The sequence below is a fragment of the Harpia harpyja genome, chromosome 2 (genome assembly GCF_026419915.1).
Source record: "Harpia harpyja isolate bHarHar1 chromosome 2, bHarHar1 primary haplotype, whole genome shotgun sequence".
Taxonomy (NCBI): domain Eukaryota; kingdom Metazoa; phylum Chordata; class Aves; order Accipitriformes; family Accipitridae; genus Harpia; species Harpia harpyja.
Window position 1 is genome coordinate 47,410,189 of NC_068941.1, and position 26,074 is coordinate 47,436,262.

The 26,074-nt window shown below is 41.9% G+C and overlaps 1 protein-coding gene and 1 long non-coding RNA gene across 2 annotated transcripts; one reads left to right on the plus strand and one right to left on the minus strand.

Annotated features, from left to right (window-relative positions):
- Positions 1 to 2,239: 2,239 nt before the first annotated feature.
- Positions 2,240 to 11,651, minus strand: LOC128137821 (histone PARylation factor 1). Its single transcript, XM_052779031.1, has 8 exons — positions 11,517 to 11,651; positions 9,606 to 9,765; positions 7,819 to 8,005; positions 7,201 to 7,299; positions 5,998 to 6,148; positions 5,186 to 5,273; positions 4,402 to 4,574; positions 2,240 to 2,488 (listed from the first exon to the last, which is right to left on the minus strand). The coding sequence occupies exons 1-8, from the start codon at positions 11,649 to 11,651 to the stop codon at positions 2,357 to 2,359; spliced, it is 1,125 nt and encodes a 374-aa protein (XP_052634991.1). The 3' UTR covers positions 2,240 to 2,356.
- A 10,452-nt stretch (positions 11,652 to 22,103) lies between these two features.
- On the plus strand, positions 22,104 to 24,743 carry LOC128152538 (uncharacterized). Its single transcript, XR_008238685.1, has 3 exons — positions 22,104 to 22,193; positions 23,917 to 24,017; positions 24,118 to 24,743. It is a non-coding gene; the product is annotated as an uncharacterized LOC128152538 (long non-coding RNA).
- Positions 24,744 to 26,074: the final 1,331 nt, after the last annotated feature.

A 26,074-nucleotide genomic window follows, 5' to 3' on the forward strand; every position in this document is an offset into this window, starting at 1 on the left:
AAACTAGCAAGCAGATAACAAAGAAAAGAATGATTTTAGGAGGAGATGCATTCTTTGTATTGCCTAGTATTTGGCTACAAATCAGTAGCCAAATCAACCCAATCAAACAGATCAGTATTAGGTATTTTTTTTCCAAAATATACATTTTAAAAAATTGTTTTAATTGTAGAATAGTTGGCTTCCCGGTTTATAAAAGTGTGTGATGCTTTTACTGTCTAAAAGCCAGGATTATGTAGTTTCTACATGGTACATTTTTAGTACTTCTGGTTTAAAAAAAAAAAAAAGGTTAGACAGCTGTTGATGATCTATATTCATAGAATGGTTTGGGTTGGAAGGGACCTGTAAAGGTCATCTAGTTCTAACACCCCTGTCATGGGCAGGGACACCTTCCACTAGACCAGGTTGCTCAAAGTCCCATCCAGCCTGGCCTCGAACACTTCTAGGGATGGTGCATGCACAACTCTCTGGGCAACCTGTGCCAGTGCCTCACCACCCTCATTGTAAAAAACTTCTTCCTTATATCTAGTCCAAATCCACACTTTTTTAGTTTAAAACCATTACCCCTTGTCCTGTTGCAGCAGGCCCTGCTAAAAAAGTCTGTCCCCAATTTAATCATGTACAGTACTTTGGTATTCAGTTGGTGTAACATTTTTCCTTCTCTATGAGAGGTTAATAGGCAAGACTGGAAAATCCACACTAAGGTCCCCATTTTTGCAGATTAAAGTTCATATTGAAATAACAATGCAAAACGTGCATACTTTTTTGTTACTTGTATGATCTACAGGGCATTACTATATGAAGGGCTCTTCTGCTTGGAACCTAAAAAGTAAGGGGGAATGAGATGGAGTTTTCAAGAAACTACCTCTGTTTTATACACAAAAAAAAAAGTTCTGGGCCCATGAAAAAGTCTTATCTATGCTTGTGCTTATGTTTGAATAAATGGAACATTCATATGCTGATTGACAGAGGTGGGGGTTATCAAATTTACAAAAGTAGATGTGGCATGTGATTCTGAGGCCTGAAAACACCTTTTTGATTTAAAAACTTGAGATGATACACTTTTGAAGCACGCTGACTTACACCATGAATTATTTATTAGTTTGCACTGGAAGGGACCTTTGGAAGTGTAATAATTTGCTAAAAACTAGGGACAACTTTCAGATTTGAGCATGTTGCTTGTGGGCTGTGACCTTCCTTAGCAGTACTATCATCATGAGCAATGACATAAACTGCTACAAGTCAAGTCAAGTCACTGTACGATGGCAGCAGGCCTGTTGAGGAAGAGCAAACATTATTTCCCATTGGTTTCTAGGCTGTTTGTTATTTCAAGCAGTTACCTGAGAATAAACTCTTGAAGTGTACTAACAATAAAGGAGGTTAGTGGGCCACTGAACTTGAAAACAATTTGCATTGTGTACAAAATCAATTCTGTTTTCAGTCCAGATGAGTGAAAACAGGGTGACTTCATCTGACTAATAAGGTAGCAGCTGCAGTGGAATTTCTAATTAATCTTGTAATGTCAGTTAGCTGTATTTTAATCCTATTTGTTTCCTGTTGATTCGGCCAGATCAGGAAGACTGAAGCCAGATGCAGCGCTTTGTAGTAATGCAAAAGAGAAAGCTGCTGTAACCACACGTTTTACCGATGTGGTGGGAGAGAACCGAGGAAACGCACACCGCCAGTAAGGATCACCAAGAACAAGGAAAGGGAGCGCGCCAGGTGTCAGTCCGTCAGGCACTGGTAGCGACGTCCGTGTCCGAATCGCTTCCCCAGCGCCCACCGATTCTCTTTACGGGACGGCAGACCATAGCCTCCCTCGCTGCCTCCTTCCTTACGGTCAGGGGCACGGTGACCCTCGCGGGCCCGGGTTTGGCCTCAGGCCCAGAAACGGAGCCGAGTCCCGACCGGACAAGGCGGCGCCGCAGCTCTTCTGCGCGGAAGCCGTAGGCGCGTGCAGGCACTCCCGCCACCGGCCGCGCTTCGGTGATCCTCGGAAGGCGAAGGGGGCGGGGCCGAGCGGGGGGCGGGGCCTCCCGGCAGGCAGGCCCAGCCCCTCTCCCAGCCTCACGCGCGCCGGCTTCCGCCCGTCGGTTGCCGCAGTAGCGGCACGTGACACCCCCCCCCACCCCCTCCCCCCCGCCCAGCTTTCGCGCCCGCCGCCGAGGGTCGTGCGGGAGCAGTCAGTAGCGGGAGGCACCGACCGCCGTCCTGAGAAAAGCTTTACTGACCGCGGGGGAATCGCCGCGGAGTACACAAAAAAAAAAAAAAAAAAAAAAAAAAAAGCACAAACACACACAAAAAGGAAAGGAAAGGAAAACGGAAAGGGAAAAGGGCGCCCGCCCTGCTGGGGGCCGGCTCAGGGGGCGAGCTGGTCCACCTTCTCCTCCCGCCGGCTGGCCAAGTGCGACTCGATGATCTCGGCGAAGAGGTTCCTCTTCAGCAGGGTGTAAGCCAGAGGCAGCAGCTGACCCACCGTCTTGTGGAAGTACTGCGGGCAAGAGGGAAAACGAGAGGCACCCTGGGGGGTCAGTGGCTTTGTTCAGAGAGGGAGGGCAGCCGCCCCGCTGGGCTCTGCCCCCTTCCTTCCTTCCTTCCTTCAGGCTGACTGACCCCTTCAACCCCTCCCGCACTCCTGCTACACCTGCAATTGCCACAGCAGCGTCAGGCTGGGTTACCCAAACTGCCGCAGAGAGATGGAAATGCTACTTTCAGCAGCGCAAGAGATGATAACTACTGTTAAGGGATGCAGACATCCAGCCTGCGGTTGAAGGCCCACATCCCATCACACTCCACCGCTCAAGGGGGTTATGATGGTACTTACAGTAACCATGTAAGTGCTTCAAATGCATAAAAGCCAGAGCATAGCTGTTAGCATTTGTGATGGTTATTGTACATGTAAGCCCACTGCACCTCCCCTTATGAAGGGGAAGAGGGTGAAGTCCTTTTCCATGCCTTGAGCTACAGATAAAGTGCCAGTGTTTCTTCTGGCTCTGTAAGCAAGGGGACAGGCAGGCTCCTGTCAGAACTGGAAAGCAGCTCCAAGTACCTTCGGACAGGCAAAAGCACTCGGACCAAGCCCTGGTGTTACTTATGTACAAAGCCACCCTTCTCCCTTTCTTTTACTAAACTAGAAAATGAAGTAAGGTCTCTATTTTTAGAAACAGCTGCAAAGTTACAGCTGTTCCAAATTGCTACATAGCATAGATATCAGGACACATCACAGCATTGTAGAGACATAATTTGTCATCGCAGGAGTTTTTCAGCGGTTCATCTCCTGTGCTGAGAAGCACGAAGCGTGAAAGATGGGGGTTTGCCTCCACCTACTCAGCCAATTGCACGTAACCATTTCCTTCACTGCCCTCCCAGATGCAGGAAGGAATTGAGCAGTTGAAGCAGCACAGTCACTGAAGGAAGGGTCTCATAAGCAGGGTGTCAGAGGAAAATACAACACATTCTCAGATGCTGCAGGGAGCTTACTTAAAAGGGCAGGGCAGGGAATCCAAGAAACACAGTAATTTAACAGTGTATGGAAAGAGCTGTGAGTTCTCCTTTGTTTCAGTAGCTACATATTTTAACTAGCATTTACACAACTTTTCTGGGCCTACATTTAGTATTGCAAGATTTTCATCCTTCTATGTGATGCTTTGGAGTGCCCCTTAGCCAATAGTGTTTTACTAAGAGAAGCTACTTTGCATTCTGTGACCATCCATTCATATTACATTGATGTTGAGGCTTCTTTATATGTTATTTCCTAGCCACAGATTTATTACAGAGGTAACCCTTTTCATCAACGGGGCAGTGGCTAATACAGAACAAAAAGTGTTAAGTACAATCTTTACATGTGATTAAGTGCTAGTAAGTCAGTCAGCTTACTTATGATACCCCCTGTTAACACAGAACCAGAGACACCTGGTGGGAGGTCTTTTATGCAGCCATACAGGCAGTGTAGCTAGGCAATGGACCTAGGTTCCAATTTTTTCAGCTGGGGTTACTAACATCAATCTGTTCCTTGATCCCGTTGAATATGAGTGCTTGCACCCATAAAAGTAGTTGGGGTTAGCTATTCAGTGGATCTGGAGCAGACATTCTGCGTTTTTAGGAGTCTAATGACAACTCCTTGTCTTGCGCACATCAAATCACAACAGTTAAATGCTGCTTAAGTGCTTCTGGATTGCGGGACTGCACTTTCATACAATCAATTTTAAATTCAACAAGGAACGGTGTCGTAAGTGTGACTTTTTAACAGTCTTCACGAATTAAGAATATTCTTGTAGACTTTCATGATTCCTAGGGATAATTATGCAACAGAGTTGGGAATAAAGATCTACGACACAGAACAACTCCTGGCCCATGCATAAAACAACGCATAATTTTGTGAAGTATGATTGTTGTAGTACTCACATGTGATCCATAGCAAAACAGGTCCATGCCCAGTTCATACCCCATTCCATAGTCACATTCATCGTTAGCAAACTGAACAAAGGTCAGCATTTCTTGAATGGGTGCAAAGGCCTTCAGTCTCTCATTATCAGTAGGAGCATCAACAATGGCCTTGCAAATTTTTTTAAGATTAGCTGCAAAAAAACAAAAGCAGAAATATTTAGATGTTTAAATTTAATATTGCGTAGAAGTAGTTTGTGGCAAAAACGTATGTGTGTCACACTTACATGAAGACTAGGTGGGCACACCCTGAGCTGCTAGTGAAAAAGCTTCCCCATTCCCTTTGCTGCTCATTCTTGCCCACCACGCTCATCTATCCGTTGCCCATATAGAGACACAAGCATTTGTGTGGTGAGCTTGCATCAAGGAACTGATTCTGGTTAGAACAACACTGGGAGAAGAGGGGGGATAAGAAATAAACCCACAAATCCCTGATTGTAAATCAGTTTTTTTTCTGATCTACCTCCTGCACAGCTGTGCCAATACAAGAGACAAGGTCATCAGAACTACTACTTCAGGAATTATTATTTCAGATTTAGCATGTTTCATTGATTCTCATCTGGTTCATTTACAGAAAACACTTTGAGCTCAGGTGTGATGGTTAAGAATTCTGCCTTTTACTCCCACCACTCATGTTCTCCAAGTAGGAAATATGAATGCAGCTTGGTTTTTGCAGAGTAGCTGTGTGACTGAAGGTTGTTTATACTTAAATAAAGCAGAAGAATATAGTAAACAAGATATTTACCATTTGTTTCGGGAAGTTCTCTGTATCCAACATCGTTTTTGTCTACAGGAACAACTAGGCCTGCTCCATGAAATGCTTTGGTCACCACCTAAATAAAGAGACAGGATAATGAATATAGTGCTGTAAGTCAATACTGTGACATAAAACCACTCACCTCACTAAACAACATTAACACTTGACTGCTGGTGGTCAAACTTAAGGTAGTGTCCAGGCTCCAGCACATCAACTTAGTTTCAAATTATGTAGCAGTTACTTTTAAGTATTGAACTTTAAAATAACTGGAAACTCCATTTCAGTCAAGTTCTGAAATCTAGGAATCCTTGTAGTCACTTGTGTAGCACTGTATTACATTTGTTTAGTCACCTCCTACCATAATTACTTCCGATAGGTATGTAAAAAACCTCTATTACTAATCCATATCATCCTTAGTAGTCCCGTTTCCAATAGATCCAACCCAACTGTTTACATGAATCTTCACTTTGAAGCACTTTTCTCCACATTCCCCCTTTGTTTTAGTTTTTAGACTATTTATTTCCCTTGTTGGCTTTTTTCTTTATTGAATGCCAAGCTATGGTTTACAAAAGTAAAGTGTTTTGATTTAATCCCATTATTTGGAACACACTTGTATTAATCTTCCCTCTCCTGAAGTTTTAGAGAGAGAGCTGATTAGCTCTGGAAATTCCTAAATGAAGCATCCTTACTGACTAGAAGGCAGAAAAATTAAGAAAAAAAAACAACAAAATGAAACAGGCAAGTAAATGAAAAAAGTTTAACAGAACTTAGTTCTCTCCAGTGGATCAGGAAAGTCATACTTTCTTATCTCTCTGTTTCATCTTCATGGTTTTTTGTTCCAGAGAATAACCCAGTTCTTTTGCTGTTCTTGTTAGTTTTTCATCTATGTCTTTCAAAATAGCATTTTTCTTTTTATCAGTCACTTCCTCAAGTTTTTTTGACAAAAATAATCTGCAAACAGAAGAAAAATGTCTTAAAAAAGCTTAACAGAAAACAAACAAATGAATAGCCTTCTAATCACTAAACCTCCAAATCTCATAATGAAGATTAGCAGTCACGGGTTTATTTATACACATAGAAATGGGAATGCAAGCCTCTTAACAACAAGATAGAAAAAAAGCTGGGCACAGACAGTACTTTGGCATTTCCTATCTGTATTTGCATTACAATATAGTTTATGCCATCTGCATGTGCTGAAAATTCTCCTGGACTCAGTAGCTGTCCATCTCTCTATCTTAGGAATTCAGTTTGCTGCTTCAGTGCCATATACACTATTTGTCATCCAAGTCATGCACATAAATACATATTTATGAGTTTCATCATGGTGCTTGCAAAACAAATGTCCTCGTTTAACTCTGCACTACACAAGCATTCTTTTGCAGGAGTTATTCTTCAGTATGCCTTCACTTACTACACACGTCTGTCCTTACAGAGCTTTCCATTTTCAACTGACAGGTGATGAAATCTGTTGTTTATATTCATTATGCAGGACCATGTAAAGCTTCATGAATCACACTGAATTACATATCCATATAAATGTTATCCTGCCCCCGGTCAGAAATGGTACTCCTTGTAGTTATTCATTATATACAAAAATAATGTATTTTTACGTAGGCAAGAACAAGAGCTAGATGCTACTTATTTAGTATGATACTCAGATTTCATTCACCACTGTTTGAGATGCTCTTTCTTTACTTATGAAGTATTTTAACACAACCAGTAGGCATTTTTTTTCCCCACAGAGCCTATCCCTGCCAATGTATTTAAAGAATGAGATAATTAACACTTATCTATTTTACTTGTAAAAGGAAGACACTTTCAGGAAGTCTATTAAGGCTTATGAGAGTACCTTAAAACTTGCTAGCAAGAGCAGAAAGTAAGTGAGGGTTTCTTGAGAAACAAGATACACAGTAAGTTAGCTGCATTATTCCACATCACATCTCCCAATTAATAGTTTCCCTTCTACTCTACTTTTTATAAATAAAAGTAAATATGAACCTTACTTGACTGCAGCAAAGATGTTATCACCAACTTGTGCAATCACACAGCCCTTCTTAGCTTCATTAGCACCAACCCACACTGGAAGCTCATCTGGCACATCCCTATTTATAGAAAAAGTACACACAAATAGTCAAGCTGTATCCATTTCTCCTATTTCAAAGCAAACTGCCCTACTGCAAAGTAGTTTTCTTCCTCACCATGCTGCCATCTCCTTCAGAAACCTAACAAGAAACGCCCTTAGATGCAAAGCTCCAAAATTTTACAGCATGGCTTTGAAAGGAGCTTCTATCAATACATGTAGAGAGAATACACGTTCCCTTTATTTCATAAGGCTTGACTTTTTCTTCTAAGTATCATGGCAAAAGTTAAAACTTAGTAAGCAAAGGTGCTCTGGAGGGTTGGGGGAGGTGGTTTAATAAATATTTAAATCTAGTCTTCAAGTCCAGTATCTGTGATCTTTTTTAATAAAAGAGATCAACCCATGTGTTAATATCTTATTACAGAAGAGAAAGATTGTTTGATGATAGTGCACAATTCTCAAATCCTGCCTCAGGGAAAAAAAGAGGAGACAAAGCTACACATAATTATAGTCCAGCAAGAGCATATATTCAATAAAATACCTGAAATATCCCATGTGATACTGTGTTTTGCTATCCCCAACAAGTATTGTCTGGAATTCTGGGGGATCATAGAAGAACCTCCAATGAAGATTGAAGTCCAGATCTATTGAGTTCGCTTTTTTGTGTTTTCCAGCAAGAATATCATATGGTCCAACCAGCGTAAGTCCAACACTTGACACAAGTGCATCTGAAAAGCAAAGCATGAACTGGTTTACTTTCTGGTGGGTGCATATCTAGACCAAGAAGTTCCCATGTCACTCAGGTATCAAAAGCTTCCATAACTCCAAACAGTCAAACACTGTTTACCAGACAAGGAAAAAGCTGAGACATTCTTCTATTCAGATAGCTTTCATTCAAGAGTTAGGTTATTACACTTCCCATAAGTAGTAGTCAACAGTTCAGTGTCTGGATGGAGATTGGTGAAGAGCGGTATCCCTCAGGGGTCCATACTGGGACCAGTACTGTTTAATATCTTCATCAGTGACACAGACAGTAGGATCGAGTGCACCCTCAACAAGTTTGCAGACAACGCCAAGCTGAGTGGTGCAGGTGGCACACCTGAGGGACAGGATGCCATCCAGAGGGACCTGGACAAGCTTGAGAAGTGGGCCCATGTGAACCTCATGAAGTTCAACAAGGCCAAGTGCAAGGTCCTGCACATGGGTCAGGGCAACCCCCAGTATCGATACAGGCTGGGGGATGAAGGGATTGAGAACAGCCCTGCCGAGAAAGAACTGGGGGTACTGGTGGATGAAAAGCTGGACATGAGCTGGCAATGTGCACTCGCAGCCCAGAAGGCCAACCCTATCGTGGGCTGCATCAAAAGAAGCGTGACCAGCAGGTCGAGGGAGGTGATTCTGCCCCTCTACTCTGCTCTCGTGAGACCCCACCTGGAGTACTGTGTCCAGCTCTGGAGTCCTCAGCACAGGAAAGACATGGACCTGTTGGAGCAGGTCCAGAGGAGGGCCACAAAAATGATGAGATGGATGGAACACCTCTCCTGTGAAGACAGGCTGAGAGAGTTGGAGTTGTTCAGCCTGGAGAAAAGAAGGCTCCGGGGAGACCTTATAGCAGCCTTCCAGTACCTAAAGGGGGCCTATAAGATGGGGAGGGACTTTTTGGTAGGGCTTGTTGCAATAGCACAAGGGGTAATGGCTTTAAACTCAAAGAGGGTAGATTGAGACTAGATACAAGGAAGAAAATCTTCACTGTGAGGGTGGTGAAACACTGGAACAGGTTGTCCAGAGAGGTGGTAGATGCCCCATCCTTGGAAACATTCAAGGTCAGGTTGGACTGGGCTCTGAGCAACCTGATCTAGTTGAAGATGTCCCTGCTCATTGCAGGGGGGTTGGATTAGATTACCTTTAAAGGTCCCTTCCAACCCAAACCATTCTATGATTCTAAAAAAACCCCTGTCATTTCTAGAGCATCCAGGCATGCCTTATTCTGTTGTATAGTAAATTTGGGGAGTTGAAACCCAGATTCATATGAGGAAACTTCAGTTCCATACTAAACATTTTAAATGTACTTGCAAGAAAGGCAGGTTTAGACAACATTTAGTCCCTTTGTATTACACAATTTAAGTAATTATATTTCAGAAAGCTTGAAGCATACCAACATCTTTGTGATTATCTCCAGTATTCCTGTTTAGACTCACGTAAATATCCTGCATCTTAACTGGAAACTGAAGCAGTGTTAGAATGCATCTGACCACCTCCAGTTTGTCTGCCTTCAGGTTGTCCTTGAGAGCAGAAGTTAGAAAAGGCAAAAAATATTTAAAAACCCACCACTTGGTTTCTCAGGATCTAGTTCCTCACAAAACTTCCAAAACTGATAGAAGTCTTCAGGCAGCCTAAGCCGATAGCATGTTTCTGCTTCTTGACGAAGACTGTCGGGGATATCTGCCTGATTAGACCTTCTCTTCTTGACATCTCCATTTTTTTCACACTGTGGATAAAAAAAACCAAAACACCAAAGTTCATTTAGTTGCTTTCTGTCAGTTCTACTGAAGGATTTTACAAACTTTCTGTATTAATGGAGGAACAATGATTAAGATAATTACATCACGCTTGTTACTTAAACCAGGATATACAGCAATTAGAACACTTATTTTGGACAGAATCCCTAAAAAGTGCATTATCTGAGACATGTGCTAAACACATATGAAATAGCAAAGTACTACTTTGATATTAATGGGTCAACATAACCAACAGAAGCACTTTCATTAGTCAATCAAGGTGTAGTGGTGGGTTGACCCTGGCTGGATGCCAGGTGCCCACCAAAGCCGCTCTATCACTCCCCCTTCTCAGCTGGACAGGGGGGAGAAAATATAACAAAAGGCTTATGGGTCAAGATAAGGACAGTTTAATAAAGTGAAAGCCAAGGTCGCGCGCGAAAGCAAAGAAAAACAAATGATATTATTCTCTACTTCCCATCAGCAGGCGATGTCTAGCCACTTCCTGGGAAGCAGGGCTTCAGTACGCGTAGTGGTTGCTCCGGAAGACCAAAAATGCCCCCCTTCCATCTCCCTTTACTTAGCTTTTTTATATCTGAGCTGACGTCATATGGTATGGAATATCTGTTTGGTTAGTTTAGGTCAGCTGTCCTGGTTATGTCCCCTCCCGAGATCTTGCCCTGCCCCAGCCTCCCATTGGGGGGGGGGGCAAAAATGTTGGAGAGACAGCCTTGATGCTGTGCCAGCACTGCTCAGCAGTAGCCAAAACACTGGTTGTTATCAACACCTTTCCTAGCTACTGATGCAGAGCACAGTGCTATGAGGGCTGGTATGGGGAGTATTAACTCCATCTCAGCCAGACCCAATACACAAGGAAAGGACTAAGCAATTGCCAAGTTTAATCTAAGTTCTACATTGTTTTAAAACGACCTTTTCCAATCACACAGCAGCTTGCATCCAAGAAACTCGTGTGCTTTACAGACAGTTGGAAGCAGCGATACTATTTTGTCATGTCTGGTTAAACGACACAAGAAAAATCCCCTAAGCCTCTACTATCTGAGCTACTCCGCTATTCAACTCCTGAACTGGTGCAGTTTACAGCAGAGCATTTTAAAAACAGCTTAAAGTTTAAGTGGTTGCAAAAAATGACGTAACATGAACCGCAACAGGCTAGGAGACGATCCGTTCAAGCACGCACACCACTAAAGCGGTAACCTCAACTACCTCGTCCCCACATGAGGCTCCAAGAACGGGTCGGAATCGTTACCCGCGTTTTAAAAAACAGCAATAATGATAAAAACTAAGAACAAGAGCAAGGTTTCTCTTCCCCGGCTAGGACAGCACAACGAGGCAGACCTTCCGCCTCTTCAGCTGGGTACCCGATGGCGGCCCCCCGCACCGCCAGCACCCGCTCCCAGCCGCAAGACGCCGCGGCTGCTGTTCACAGCACACCTGAAACGCGGCCGCCGCCCGGGAGAAGCCCGGCTCGAGAGGAGCGGCTCCCGCCTCAGAGGACCGGCGGCCCTGCGGCTTTCCTCAAAGCCACGGAGCAAACCAGGACGAGGGGCAAGGAGGCCGAGGCCCGGCGCTGCCACAACGCAAGCCCCGCCGATTCGGGCCTGCGGCCCCACCACCCCGGCCCGGCCCGGCCGTGCCTCAGGCCGCGGCTGCCGGCCCCTCTGCCCGGGGCCCGCCGGCAGGCTTAGCCACCCGCCGCCCCCCCCCACCCCGCGCTAACGGCCACCTGATCGCCGGCCGGGCCCGCCGCCCCGCGCGGCCTCCGCTTCCCGCCACCTGTCATGCTCCCGCCGCCGGCCGCATCGCATCGCGCCCGCCCTCCCCCGCCCCTTCCGAGGTCCTGCTCGGCGCCCCCGCGCATGCGCAGGCGGCGGGGGCGCGCGCGCCGGGCCGGCCACGCCCACCCCCGACACCCTCGCGCGGCGGACAGGCGTTGAACGGCCGCGGCGGGGTCTCGGTGTGCCCGCCTGCAGGAGGTGGTGGGGAGGAAGGGGGGAAGGAAGGAAGGAAGGAATACCCCTGGAGGGGCCGGCCCTGAGAAGGCCAGGAGGGAGCGGGTGTCTCCGGGAGAGAGGAGGGGCCTCGCAGGGGGCCGGCTCGGCCACCGCCGCCAGCCCCCGCCCGCTGAGGGGACTGAGCCTCAGCCCGAGGAGGAGGAGGCGGCGGCGGGGCAGAGCGCCTTTCCTTCCCACGTAGGCGCCCTGCTGCCAGGTGAATAAGCGCTTTTACAAGGGCGGTACGCAGTTTTACATCTGCGCATCAGCTCCGGAGCCAGCCTGTTCCGGAGCTGGCTGGCAAGAGAAGGAGGATTAGAGCGGGCGGGAAGAGGGGGCACAGCGGTACCCGGGCTAGAGCGAGCATCCCTGCGCCTGAGGGGGGGGGCGAGGTGGGAGGAGAACGAACGCAGTTAACCCTTGACTGCGAACACATCTACGGCTGGAGCAGGGTGCTAGAGATCAAGGCGGGGGGAAGCTTACAGCTGTGTTTCCTCAGCGGTAGGCTAGGTCACCTCAGGACTGCCTATATACACACATGTTCGAGGCTGATTTTTTTTTCTTTTTCCCCTTCTTACGCATACGTGCAAATTCCTGTAATACAAATTAGGGGAGTATATTGGGATGAGACAGAAAAAAAAAAAATTACCTGAATATTAAGTGTAATCTTTCCCTTCAGAGCTAAAGGCATAAGAGAGAGAGAGGAAGCAATACTAGTTTTCAGTACACAGAAAAAGGGAAAAAAAAAACAAACAACCAAAAACCCAAACAATCCCCTAAGCCTCTGCTTTAGCATCTCACAGCTGCCAGGAATATAAAAGTGTCATCACATTATCTCACTTCCAGTGAAAGACTCAAGGCAGCAGCGTGTTAACATGTAGCAAGTGGGACACATCCCTCAGTTTAGGAAAGCACATAACCACATTATGCAACATCCACTCATTTAAGTATATTGCTGAAATGCTTTGCATAGAAAAAGGCCTAGAAAACCAATAACACAGAAGGAGGCAGTGGGAAGCTGGTTATATATATAAACCTTTGCTTTTTCATTTCAGCAAGTCAGATTGCAGTGGATGTATTTAAAGGAGCATAATGTAGTGTAGCTACAGGAATTCTTTCTGGTATGCAGTGTGTGTTCAGCAGAGATGCATATATGGCATAAATCCAGTGGGGTTTTTTCATCTTGCAATCCATTAAAGTTGTAAATATTTGCTGTAGTATAGATAATTAGCTTAGGTCTAGGAATAAGCTGCAGTGCCTTTCAACTGCCTGTGACATTGACAGTTATGCAACTCACACAAAAGCTTGATAATTTTGTCTACAGCATTCACTATGAAGAGTTACACACAACATCACAGGAAACTTGATCCTGACTGATGATGTAACTTCCTGCATGTAGAAACAGCTAGGCACTTCATAGAAACCATGGGTTGATATGCAGGTAGATGCAGGACAGTCAGTGACAAAGTCTTCTCCTTCAGCTGGAAAAATTGTTGTTTAAATCAGCATACATATTAAACTGTTTGCTTACTAAAATCCTGCACACATAAGGAATATGAAGTTTCAAATCGAAACCTCTTTTAAGGGATGGATTGTGTTTCATCACCTGAGGTTAAGCAGAAACGAGGTACAAAAGCTCACCAAGAGACCACAAACCTAATTTTCTTCCTGAAGAGCATGAAGAGTACCGCCCTGAGGTTTCTTTGGGAAATGCTTTCTAATATTAGCCTCACTCCATAATTTCTAGTATACCAAACCTTAACCATAGTGAAGGCTAGACAAATTGGCACCCAAAGGAATGACATTTTCCTCAGTAGCTTGGTGGAAAGTGTTCTAGGTGACTTTAGAATAAAGGCATACTTCCCCCACCCCCCATCAAGAGTATCCATTGTATACCCGAGCTTAGCTCGCCCAAATTCCAACCTCATGCAGCAAATATAGATTCAGTGACACCAAAGGCACCAATATTTCCCATTTCAGTATTAAAGCTAACAAATGCTACATTCTGTCAACCATTACTATTTCAGGATAAGCTTTTTTCCTATTGCAAGGTGAGCTTAAGGAATTAAGCTCACCTCCAAACCTATAGCTTTGCAGATGCTTATCATGCCCTCCTTTTCTCCTCTCAGTGTTTACTTAAGGAAATCCTTCACATAACCATTTTCAGTTCCACAATTACAATTTTACTAAGGTGAATGCAAAAGCAGCATGGGAAGGGGGTAGATCAAGCATGCCTCATGACTTAACCTAAAGTCTCAAGTATGTATTTCTGCCACGTTAGTCTTCTGCTACAAAACAAGTAAATCATAGAATCATTTAGGTTGGAAAAGACCTTCAAGATCATCAAGTCCAACCATCAACCATGCCCACTAAACCATGTCCTGAAGTACCCCATTTACTCGCTTTTTGAATACCTCCAGGGATGGTGAATCAACCACTTCCCTGGGCAGCCTATTCCAATGTCTGACAACCCTCTCAGTAAAAAAATTTTTCCTAATATCTAACTTAAATCTCCCATGCCTCAACTTGAGGCCATTTCCTCTTGTCCTATCTCCAGCCACCTGACAGAAGAGACCAGCACCCACCTCACTACAACTCCCCTTCAGGTAGTTGTAGAGAGCGATAAGGTCTCCCCTCAGCCTCCTCTTCTCTAGACTAAACAGCCCCAGCTCCCTCAGCCGCTCCTCATAAGACTTATGCTCAGCATGAAAACATCTATCTTTTTTTTGGGTCAAGAAAAAACCAACCTTTTTACAGGTGGAAAACTTCAAAAACTTAAGAGATTGACTTTTGCCTCTTACAATATTTTGCATTATAGCATTGAGAGAGAAGTAATGGAAGCATGAAATAAACTTGTGGCAGCCCCATTTTAGGTATGCCAATATCTCACAAGGCAAAGCTATGCTGGAAAAAAAATGCAAGTTAACTAGAAAAATGCTCCTGCATCAACTTACTGTTAATATTAGCGCTAGGTCTCAAAAGCCTAACTTGGAGGGCCTTTACCACTTCACTGAAGATACAGCTCTTGTATCTTTGTTGATTTTTTTTTTATTATTTTCTTCACACAAGCTATTAAAATCTCCGAGAGCGCCTCCCTTCTACAATAGCCTGCAGTTTGGTGATACCCTAGGAGAAAAAGACACAGAATCCAGGAGGGAAGATACTGAATCCTCTCCATCTGAGGAACTCAGTCTCTTACACTTTCCAGGCAGGTACCCCAGCCACTAGATTGTTGGTTAAGAGTAGCAGTGTTTGGCTATATTTAAGATAAAATGGGGTTTTAAAAAGACTTATGTGTGTATATATATATATGTATATATAGTGCAACTCCTAATCCCTTTATAGATATCTTCCAAACAATTTTAGAATGAGTACCTCAATAGAAACAGTTAATGAAATGCCCAGTTGCCTCATCCCGTCCCATCAGGCTTGAAATATGAGGCAGCTAGCTTGGTTCCATTAAGATCAGATGGTGGTTATGTTCAGAAAACTAATGTCATGGTTTAACCCCAGCTAGCAACTAAGCACCACGCAGCTGTTCTCTTACTCCCCCCAACACCCAGGGGGATGGGGGAGAGAATCAGAAAAAAAAAGTAAAACTCATGGGTTGAGATAAGAAGAGTTTAATAGAACAGAAAAGAAGAAACTAATAATGATAACAATAATAAAATAACAATAATAATGATTATAGGACTGGAATATACAAGTGACACACAATGCAGTTGCTCACCACCTGCCAACTGACACCCAGTTAGTTCCCGAGCAGCAATTCTCCCCAGCCCCACTCCCCCCAGTTTATATACTGGGCATGATGTCACACGGTATTGAATACCCCATCAGCCAGTTTGGGTCAGCTGTCCTGGCTTTGTCCTCTCCCAACTTCTTGTGCCCCTCCAGCCTTCTTGCTGGCTGGGCATGAGAAGCTGAAAAATCCTTGACTTAGTCTAAACACTACTGGGCAACAACTGAAAACATCAGTGTGTTATCAACATTCTTCTCATCCTGAATCCACGACATAACACTATACCAGCTACTAGGAAGACAATTAACTCTATCCAAGCCGAAACCAGGACAAGGGGATAGGTGTGTGCAGTCTCCTCATCAGTCACCACAACATACTGATGACTAGACTATGCAGTGTAAATATAAATAAATTCTAATTTCTGTTCAAGGACTGATTTTTTGCCAAAGAACATGATACTGCATTTTTCTTGCCACAAGAGGGAGCCATTTAGATTCTTGTCATTAAAAAAGCAGTTTGAAGAACAAAGACGAAAAAAATAAGAATACATGATTGGCCACGTTGATGTCCTTTTGTACCATTCAGTATAACTCCTTTAAAAGTAGACGTATTGTTTCTAAACACCAAATAATTTAATCTTATTCTAAATAATCCCAGCATATGTAGCAAATATGTTGGATTTTTGTGCACGTCAGCTGTCACATTGGGGTTGTACAGAATGCAGTGAATCACAAATGCAGTGAAATTATGCTACTTTAAAATAGTTTTAACAGTGCAGTTTAAGTGAAGGTCTGGTTCTTAATAAGTTGCTTTACAAAATTGCCAGCTGCCTTCTCAGGTTAAGCCTCAAATAATCCTCAAATCACATAGAGCCTCTGTTCCTTGGGTTATTAGCTTCTGTAGGGCAACTCCATGTTCTGAGGTTCAGAGAAGGACACATCCTCCCTTCCATCAAAATAAGGATGAGCTGGAACTGTGGACACATTCAATGTCAAAGACAAGATTTGCCTCCAGGAAGGTTGTGAGTGAGCAGTGCTGCAGCAGACTGCAAAGAGACACAGTGCCTCTGCTGAGTCACCATCTCACTGCTGCCTGTGCTGACAGGTTATCCTGGTTGCCTGCCAGCTCCCCTTGCAATTCTGCGAGGTAAGCTATATACATCACGATGAATGAAAGAAGAAAATGCAGTGGGAGGGGAAAAAAAAAAAAAAGTCATGTCACTGGAAGAAAACTCATCAGGATACTGCAGGACATATCTTTCCAGAGAAATCCTGGAGGCTTCAGGTGGTTTTGTATTGTGAATGTTTAAAACAGAATATGGGTGAAGACACATAGTAGTCTTGCTGTGAAGGACCTGAAGTTAGGTATACATTTTAATATAGCGATTAATATTATTTTGGCATCAATTCAGTGAGCCTTGCAATAACTGGTCTTGACAAGAATGTGAACTCACAGCTTGGTACTGCTGTAATCCAGCTTTCTGAACCACTATTAATGTAGATCTGGCAGCTAGCAGTAGACTATGATTTTAAGGTGGCAACAGTATTTTACTGCAAGCTAAAGTCTTTCTTTCTGCTCTATTTTGAATATAGGGAAACCATTCTGATCACATAAATTAGTGCTTGGAGCACTGACCCCTATATCTACACTATTCTGCATTTAAATTACTTGTTAGTCTTGTGATTGTACAGAACCACAATTTATGTAGGACCATGTGCCATACCTACCAGTTAAATTTTACTGATATCTGTAGACATAATATTATAAAAGTTGCCTAGTTTACTTGGAAGCACAGCTATGTATGTTCAAAGCAGCAGTGAGGCACAGTTCAGCTGAATGTATTATCCCAGGAAGTTACAAGTCTTCCTGTAAGAATCTACTCCTATAAGGGGCTGCTAATGTAAACACCTATCCAAAAAAAGGTGTTTCCCCCAACAAAAAAAGAACCATTCTAAGGGTCTAATTCAATTTTATTTCTAGTAGGATAGTTTCTGAGCCAGGCAATCTAGGTACAAGATTCACTTTTTCAGTTATGTTCTTTTGTCATTTATGGGTATCATGCTGCTCTTCATCTGTAACTTTTCGCCTTAAACCCTTACCTGCATATATACAAAATACAGCATACAGGTATGGAAGATAAAATGTATAAAGTAAAATGGGTGCAACTGGAGGCAATAAATGAAAAAAAAAATCTTTGGTCCGATACATAAAAACAAAAGTTATCTAACAGCGAGATATTTTAGTCAATGGCTTCTTGGTAGAAACCCCCTTGTGAGGCTTTGCATTTTTAATATGAAAGAAGAATCACTCGATAAACATGCTTACCACCAAGACAAACCCTGCAAACATTGCTTTACCATTAGTAACTTCTAAGACTATGTCTTTCATATTTACTTATATTTATACACACTACCTCCCAGTCTTCAGTTTCAGAACCCTGTATTAGTGCGACAGTTTACTAACATACAAAGCAATTCACATTCTGCTGTCACCAGATATTAGGGTGACAATCAATACAAATAATGAAACAATGTGTATTCACTAAGTGTTGACTGATGACATTAACATTTCATCTATGGCTTGGTTTCCAACATATGCCTTGGTTTCCTCCCCCAACAGATAATGGAGTGAGGGGGGGGGAAATAGTGGCTCAGTCATTTCGGCTTAGGCTAGAGTGAGTCAGGAGGCAAGCAACTCAATATAATTCCTTCTCTCCTTTTTCTTCACAGTCCAAAGTTGAGTGAATTGATCATATTCCTATTATCTGGTCTTTAGAAACAGGGAATTGCTGGCTATAACTGACTGACTGGCAAGACTCCTTTAGGAACAGGGTAAATCCGTTTTTGTATTTTAACATCCTGAGAGGCAGTAGTTTACATTTTCAGATAAACCACTCAAATAATAACTTTTGTAGTCATTACTGCTGTGAGAGTCCCTAAATCTGAGGATTTAGTGTATGGTTTAGGGTGAACAATCCAATTATATTTAGCAGCTTCTGTAAGAAACATTTCTTCTTGTGTTTTTTCTGGGCACCATGGCAACCACAAAACATTAAAAGGAATGAAAGCTGCACTTAGCATAAATCTTAGCAGCAGCGCTGAAGTATAACATTGACTTTGGACTTGTGTTCATATTTAAGGCTCTTCCTTCAGACCTGCTCAGATGTTTCCACTCCATATGGCTTCTAGTGCAACAGTACAGTAGATTTTTGCTGTAGACTTCTCCTAGCTAGTAACACAGAACCTAGCGTATTCTCACTGTGCCATTCCCAGCTAACAGCTTCAGTGCCTAGAGCTGTATAGCATTAGCACAGTCTGTTCCTAAATAAGTTAGCTTTCTGTCTATAAGCATGACTAATTAATTCAGGTGCAGCACTGTGCTGACACAGCTCTACTGTTTCCAGTTCTGGAACCAGTCAAGTATGATGCTCACCTGGGATTGCTACGCTGTGGTGTTGCACAACACAGGTAGCAGTGACAGCATATCCAACTCTGTTTTCAGTGATCCCATTTCCCATTAATCTGTCTTGATACTATAAGCTACCATAAACAAGTGCCACAGCAGGGAAATATGTCTAAAGCCCTCCCCCATGGTTATAGCATATTCAAAGACAATGGCACTAAGGCAGGCTTATGCCCAGTATCGTGAAACAACGCTCTTCTCATCAGGGTGGTGGTGGGAGAAGGTAGACCCTGGCATCCCCCCTTGAGGCAGACCTGCTGAAGTCTTAGGTTTGCTGCCCCTTTCACATCGGGGCTGAATCTGCCCTTAGTGCAGTAACCACCCAATTACTACAGACTCCACTGGGAAGCTGTAAATATAATATGTCTAAAAGACCAGGCCTTCACACCACAAGAAGAGACTGACATGCTTCCTCAGCTTCAAGGAGCCAACATATTTCTTATGTAACTTCAATTCTCTAGGGCCCACAACTTTTTGTACAGATATATGAAATATATATAAGTAATTTAGACAGCTGTAATATCAACACTGAAATATAAAAATAGGTTAATAGCCCCAAAAGATGGCAAATGCTTCTTTCACAATAGAATTCTGGTTTTAGCATCATCACTGTTTCCTGTTGAGGTTTTGTAAAGTTAAGCTTTGTCTTTGTTGGGGTGTACTACTTTTCACGAGCCACAAATGCCCATAGCTCTTGGGGATTAGGGATATTCACAAGTATACTGAAACTGCATTTCATCCCCTACCCATAGTAGTACGCCAGCTTTGTAAGCCACCAACATAATTACCAGCACAATACAAGCTTTAAGCATTTTTATCATAATATATTGGCAAAGAATACACAGGCTTTGCCTCTGTCTTGAAAGCTGGGGACTCCCAAGTTAACTGTTATTAGCACCAGCTAGCCAAGATAGTTTTGAAGAAAATACCCACCCCTCTCAAAGAAAACCCCACAACATCTCACAACAAGAAAACCATAAAAAAGAGTACCAACCAACCAAAAAACCCCCCACCAAACCCAAAACCCAAACTAACACTACCACAGAAAAAGCCAAGGTCATTAAGAGTCTTTTCCAGGTATTACATAGATACAAGTCTCCACATCCAGAGACATCAGTTTTCCAGTTTAGAGGTCAACAACTGTCTTAAGTTTATCATCAACTCCACCCTTTGCAACAAACAGCAAAAGAAGAATCTCCAAATTGCATTGGTGAAGAATTACAGGGCAGCATCTTTTTTTACTCCCTTTGCTTCTTTTTCTGTATTTACACCAAGAAAGCTGTTTGATAGTTAGCCTTTTCTATTTAAGTATTTTCTAAGCATAAGAACACTATATAGAGAATAGTTTCAGTGCACAAGACATTTTTGTGTTATATTTAGAGCCAAATTGCTACAGTTTAGCCAGGTAACCCAGTTCTTGCCACTCTGTCCCTCACAGTTTTAAGTATTTTTTTCTTCCGTAATTCATAAAGGAGTTGTTAGAGCAGCACTTCATCTCAACACAACCTAGCTAGTACCGCTACCAATCAGCGGTTGTTGCTTTCCCAGCAGAAAGATAAATACACCAGCTATTGTTAGACTAGCTCTCATTCTTCTAATGCTCTCAGAGCAAAGGGGTATAAAACCTCTTATTAATTACACATCCCAGCAGATTAAAAGAACAAACCACTCTAAATTAAAATTCTTACCATTGCACAGCAAAAAGAATCCAAAGTACTACCAAAATCTGTGACCTTATAGAAGCAGCTATATGACTTCTATTAACAGGCTTGTTCTCTTATGTAGAGATGCTCTTACCAAGGTATCAGCATTGGCTGATGGGTTGCAGCTGTACCTGCTGCCTGGCCATTTAACCCCTGCATTTCTAGTTCCAATTTTCAGTAGATGTAATTGGAAAAAGGATATTGAAGATTTTGGATTGTTTAGCAGGACATAGCTTAAAGAATTTGGAGTGTCCCCAAAACCACAGTATAACTTACCGTAGCTGCTTTTTTTCCTGCATAATTTCTGTATTTTTCCCTTACTTGTTCCAGTTTTTCATTTAACACCTCTCCTTTATGTTGCCTATCAGAAGAGATAACAGGTGTAAAATTTCCTCTGAAAAAGAAGAGGAGGAAGCTAGGCAGGGACCTCATCGTAGAAAATGTACTCATTAATATGGCAGTTGCAAGTCTTTTCTTTGTTTTTGTTACAGTGTCAAGGCTGGCTTAAAAGTATAGCAATACTTCTTATATCAATTCTATCATTCAAATAATCCTGTGTAACTAGAGGGATCTAATTAAGGAAAAGGCAAGTACTGAAAAGCAGCAAACGGAATGGATGTTGCAAGTAGGGCTTGTGTGAAACCCTTGTTGATCTACCACTAGTTGTGCTTTCACTGTAGTTGGACCATGGTGCATTAATAGTAAAGAACTAAATCTTGGATATTACAAATACATTCTAAAACTGACTTCTTTTTAATGCAAACTGTTTAAAGTCTCAATGTCTTCAGAGTGTCTGCCCATTTAAGGACCTAAATATACCATTTAAGCATTACTGATTTTTTCAAATTGGTACCTGTTAGGTGCTCTGTTTCTATCATTGGTCATGTATAAAGCCCTCATGGTGCTGATGCAGCCTACAGCATGGAATTTAAGCTAAAACATCAAACATCCTAAAATGAAATTCCTTTTTGCTAGAAAAGTTTGGACGTCTGATACCTTCTGCAAGGTTCTGGGAGCTCTGAACTGTAGGTTCAATACACCTTTCAGGATTGGACCTCTGTGAGCAAACTCATCACATTATGGGTTTTGTAGCACAGTTCATAGTTCCAGCAATATAATAAGCATGAATTTTAAAATAAAACCAAACTGCAGTGTATAGCAAAACAAATTTAAAAATCCTTGCAAAGTCATTGACTCCATCTCTTGTCTTTATTTCATCATCAGATATAACTCTCACAGAGGTCAGCATTTTACAAGGACAGTTTTTACAATATTCAAAAAATTGAAACACAGTTATTTTTCATTACTTTTTGATCCCTTTGATAACTGAACAGAACAACTTAGTTCTGAAGCATGGTGCCTCCTAACAGAATTCAAAATGCTAAGATCATTTTCTGCTGGCTTCCTGTAGGATTTTACTGAAAGACTTCCATGAACTTACTTCCCTGACCATCATCAAAACACTGTTGTGAGAAGAAAAGGAAGAGGTGTCCTCTGGAATGGTAAACTGGATAGCATAATTCATGCCTTAAATAGGTTCAGACTAGTGACTTCAAAAGTTCATGGCAAAATGTGCATTGCAAAAAGTGTGCATAAATGTGTTGTGGACATAGGATAGAAAGTTATTAAAGGCTTTGAGCAACTGAAGAAGTAGAGGGACTTGAGTACACATAAACAAGAAATGATTCCAAAGATATTACTGCCACATCCAGAAATATTCAGCCATGTGGATATTCCAGGGCCAATGTTCAAGTCCATGCAATGTCATAAGACATCCTAGAAAGATGCATTGAGTACTGATAGTTATATCTAGCATATTTTAAAATGTTGTACTATATACTTTACTGTATGTGAGTGTTATGTTATCATCAGTAATTAATTGTCTAAGAAAGAATGTAGGCATCTGTACTTTTAAAAGGTTCTAGCAAGACCTGTTGTTCTGTTGTGTAGAGACTCCTGTGACTTTCAGCTGCCCAGCTAGCATTAAGCCATTGAATGAAATAGGCTATGACTTTTGTCAAACACTATGGTTATGTATAATTGTGGAATAATATCTCAGAAACCCCATAGAAAAGCATTTGCTGTCTATGTCTTGTTAAAGAAAAGGTCAGGAGTATTTTTTTCTTTCAAAGAGAAGAACTGGTCCAATGAGGCTGGTTTCCTAAGGAAAATTTGCAGATTAGTCCTCTTAATACTATACAGACTTTTTACTAGGACAACAATATTCACTGTTATGGGCCAAATTCTGATGAAAGTATCAATTGGGCTGATAACCAAGAATCCAAAGGAGAGTGATGGGGCTGAGAAGACTGCAGTGTATTATTTCTCTTAAGTAAATCAAGACCAAGGAGAACATAGAGATTTAGACTTGTGGTTCAGATGGGAGTTGAAGGTCGAGCAAAGCAGCCGCTTGAAACTCATCTTCCTCATTAAAGCTTTCAGAAGATTCCCATTCTGTAGTCCCCATCCTTGCTCCGAGGGTGTCCTGACTGCTAAGAGCTTTGTGGTAGCTGGTGCAACCAGGTTTGTGATATGACTAATATCTTTTTCCTCCTCTCAACCCCCTCAAAATGTATATTTTCACAAAATTTAAGTTGACAATCTGGGTAAAACAGTTTTTGAATTTACTTCCTTTTTGGGGGGAAGAAAAATTAAAAAAAACAGAATGAGTCAACTAAGCTAGCAAAAACATAATCTGAAGTAGGCAGGATTATTACACAGTTATTATGGTGTGTACATACACTTGAAAACAGCTATAAAGCACAACAATGCACAGTTGTTGCAGTTGACTGCACACTCATCATATTAGCAACTATATGTATAGTATGATATTGATAATCAAGCAGTTTCTGTAGTACAAGACCAAATCCAAAATGTACACAAAATGGAGAGTTTTGTTGTGAGAGAAATTAAGAATTGAAATCATTAAAGAAATCACTTTTTTTTTTTCTTTAAAATAAAGCATGGTAATTTAACCACATGGCTGCTAGTGGTAATAGGAGGCAAACAGTTAAATTTCTATAAATCAGAGCATTAACCTCTTACAATTTCATCTTTTGTAAAGCAAATGAAATACTGTATGATATGGCAGCATTTCTGGCTAATAATAGTACTTATCAGAGGTTCTTAAATTAGTCTATTATCACAAGATTAATTAGTGTAATCATTTTATTCTTAATTAAGTAAGCAATTTGTAGCTAATTGCTAACTCCTTGCGTTTCTCAGAAATCCTTCCCCAGGATGGTTTTTTCTTTCTGCCTGTATGATGGTGCCTCTAATGGGATGCAGCACAGCTGTTGAATGAGTACACGTGCTTTTTGGAAAAAGTAGGTAAATGACATAGTATCTGGCACTTCTTACATGCATGTAGTCAGTGCATGTAATCTTACTTCCATGTGATCCATTTATTTCCTCTCTCCTGTTCAGTCCTGACAGTAGCTTTGGCTTTCACTGAACTGTTCCACAAGTGAAAAGTTGATTACAATTTGCAGGAGCCTTAATCCAGTGGAGAATACAACATGTGGCTAAAGAAGCTGGAAATCCCTTGTGAGTATCCTGTCAGAGTAGATATGGAATAAGATGGAAAGTGAAAGTTCACTGCATCTAGCTTTGAACCAAAATGTGTCTTATCACTTTAAATGAACGGCTTTACTTGGGGTCCATCATGAGTAAAGCAAGTTGTCATGGAAACCTTGATGGCATAATTACTATCCAGGCAGAGCAATAAGGCCCCAGAGACTGTGTAATCAGGTGGCCATTTATTCTGGAAGACTTGGGCTTCTGTCTAGTAAAGGAGTATGGAATTGGTTGATTAAAGGAAAGCTGCTCTAGTAGGATCCAATAATGAGATATAAACATTTTTTCTTGTCTATCAAAGACAATTACTGCATGGCACTTTGATTTATTCACTGGTAAAAATATTCTAAAGCTGTTTAGAGGAGCCCAAGTGTGGAAGCTAAAGAAGGTTTTGTTCCAGAAGATAGTTTTGCTCCAAGTTCTCCTCCCTTCCACATTTGTCTACACTCTTGCTGTAATTATCACAATCATGTTCTTTCTTGTTAGCTTGGGTATCTCTGTATTACACTGCATTACACAGTGTACACATAACCAAAGTGCCAATTACACCACTTCAGATAAAGATCATCCTGTACAAAAAGAATATGCGTAATTAGTCTTGTTTAATTTGGGTATTTCACAGTGTAAGTGCAAAGGACTAAAATAATCATGTGATTGTGGTTGGAAATGTTTAAAAAGTACTTCAACTACTTTTGTGAAATACATGATTGGAAAGCTTATTGAGTCCTGTGAGTCATACTATTTTGGTTATCCAGGAATCCAGAATTCAAGCTGCACATGTGTCCTTGATGTAGTTTTTGGAGCAGTTTCCTAAATTCATCACATTTTAATGTAGTTACCACAACAGAAAGAAGATGGAAACTAAAAAGAAATGGCAAGATTGTTTGCTAACTCAATACTAGGACTCTGAATCTATTCAGGGTCATGGCTTGCCCTTTAAAGGTGTATAAGGTAACTATTCAGAACTGTCCACTTATTTACACTGGCACCATGTTGGAGACAGTAGTGTCTTAGACTGTAGACATCACTTGTAGGATGGTTAAAAATAAAATTGCAATTCAAACTGGCTCCTTCTGAGTTTCAAAACTGTCATGAAAGCAATCTGTTCACACAGTACTGCTATACATCAGGGCTGGATGCAGTTAGGATGTGAATAAGGGTGCTATTGAACCACACAACACATCTTCTGTCATATGACATAGAGAGCACATCAATCTGTGCAAAGCAAATGGGGTTGAGCAGGAACTGTAGCTCCTTTATGTGCCTGCTGGTAAATCTGTCCTTCCTTCTGGAAGCAAAAATACTAAAACTATAGGTATAAAGAGGCTTTCAAAAGGATGGACTCCCCTTTTTGGTCTGCAAAGCTAATGCTTATTATGCAATTTTGGTCAGATATCTGCATGCATGAGGCACATCAGTGGATCCAGTCAGGTGGTTGGTACTCTGTGAGACTCCCTAAGTATCATTCCTTTAAGCACATATTAACTTAGTGAAAAAAATGATGGGCAAACAGAAAATACTGGAGTGGAGGATCAGTTTTGCACAGGTGCTGGGGAAGAGTGCAGAGAAGATCTGTGTTTAAATAAATAATTTTTCTGCAGAAGGAAACCAATCCATGAAACAACCTGTGTGAAGGTTGGGTGTTAAGGTAATTCTACAACCACAAACTCAGCCAAGTTGTTTGTCTTTTGAGAACACAGGTCTGTGTGTTTGTCTCTCTGAAGAGCACAGGTAGTCTAACTGGGTGTCTAAAGTATCTGTAAGACCCCGCTGTATTTACAGAATCAAATGGAAATTTAAGACTTCA

Bases quoted from the DNA above. Each gene is read 5' to 3' on its own strand.
- LOC128137821 (XM_052779031.1), bottom strand. From the start codon at position 11,651: ATGCGCGGGGGCGCCGAGCAGGACCTCGGAAGGGGCGGGGGAGGGCGG. The intron at 7,300-7,818 runs GTATTTTATTGA...TTCTATAAATAG, and splicing joins TATCACATGGGATATTTCAG to GGATGTGCCAGATGAGCTTC. The intron at 6,149-7,200 runs GTAAGGTTCATA...TTCTGTTTGCAG, and splicing joins AACATCTTTGCTGCAGTCAA to ATTATTTTTGTCAAAAAAAC.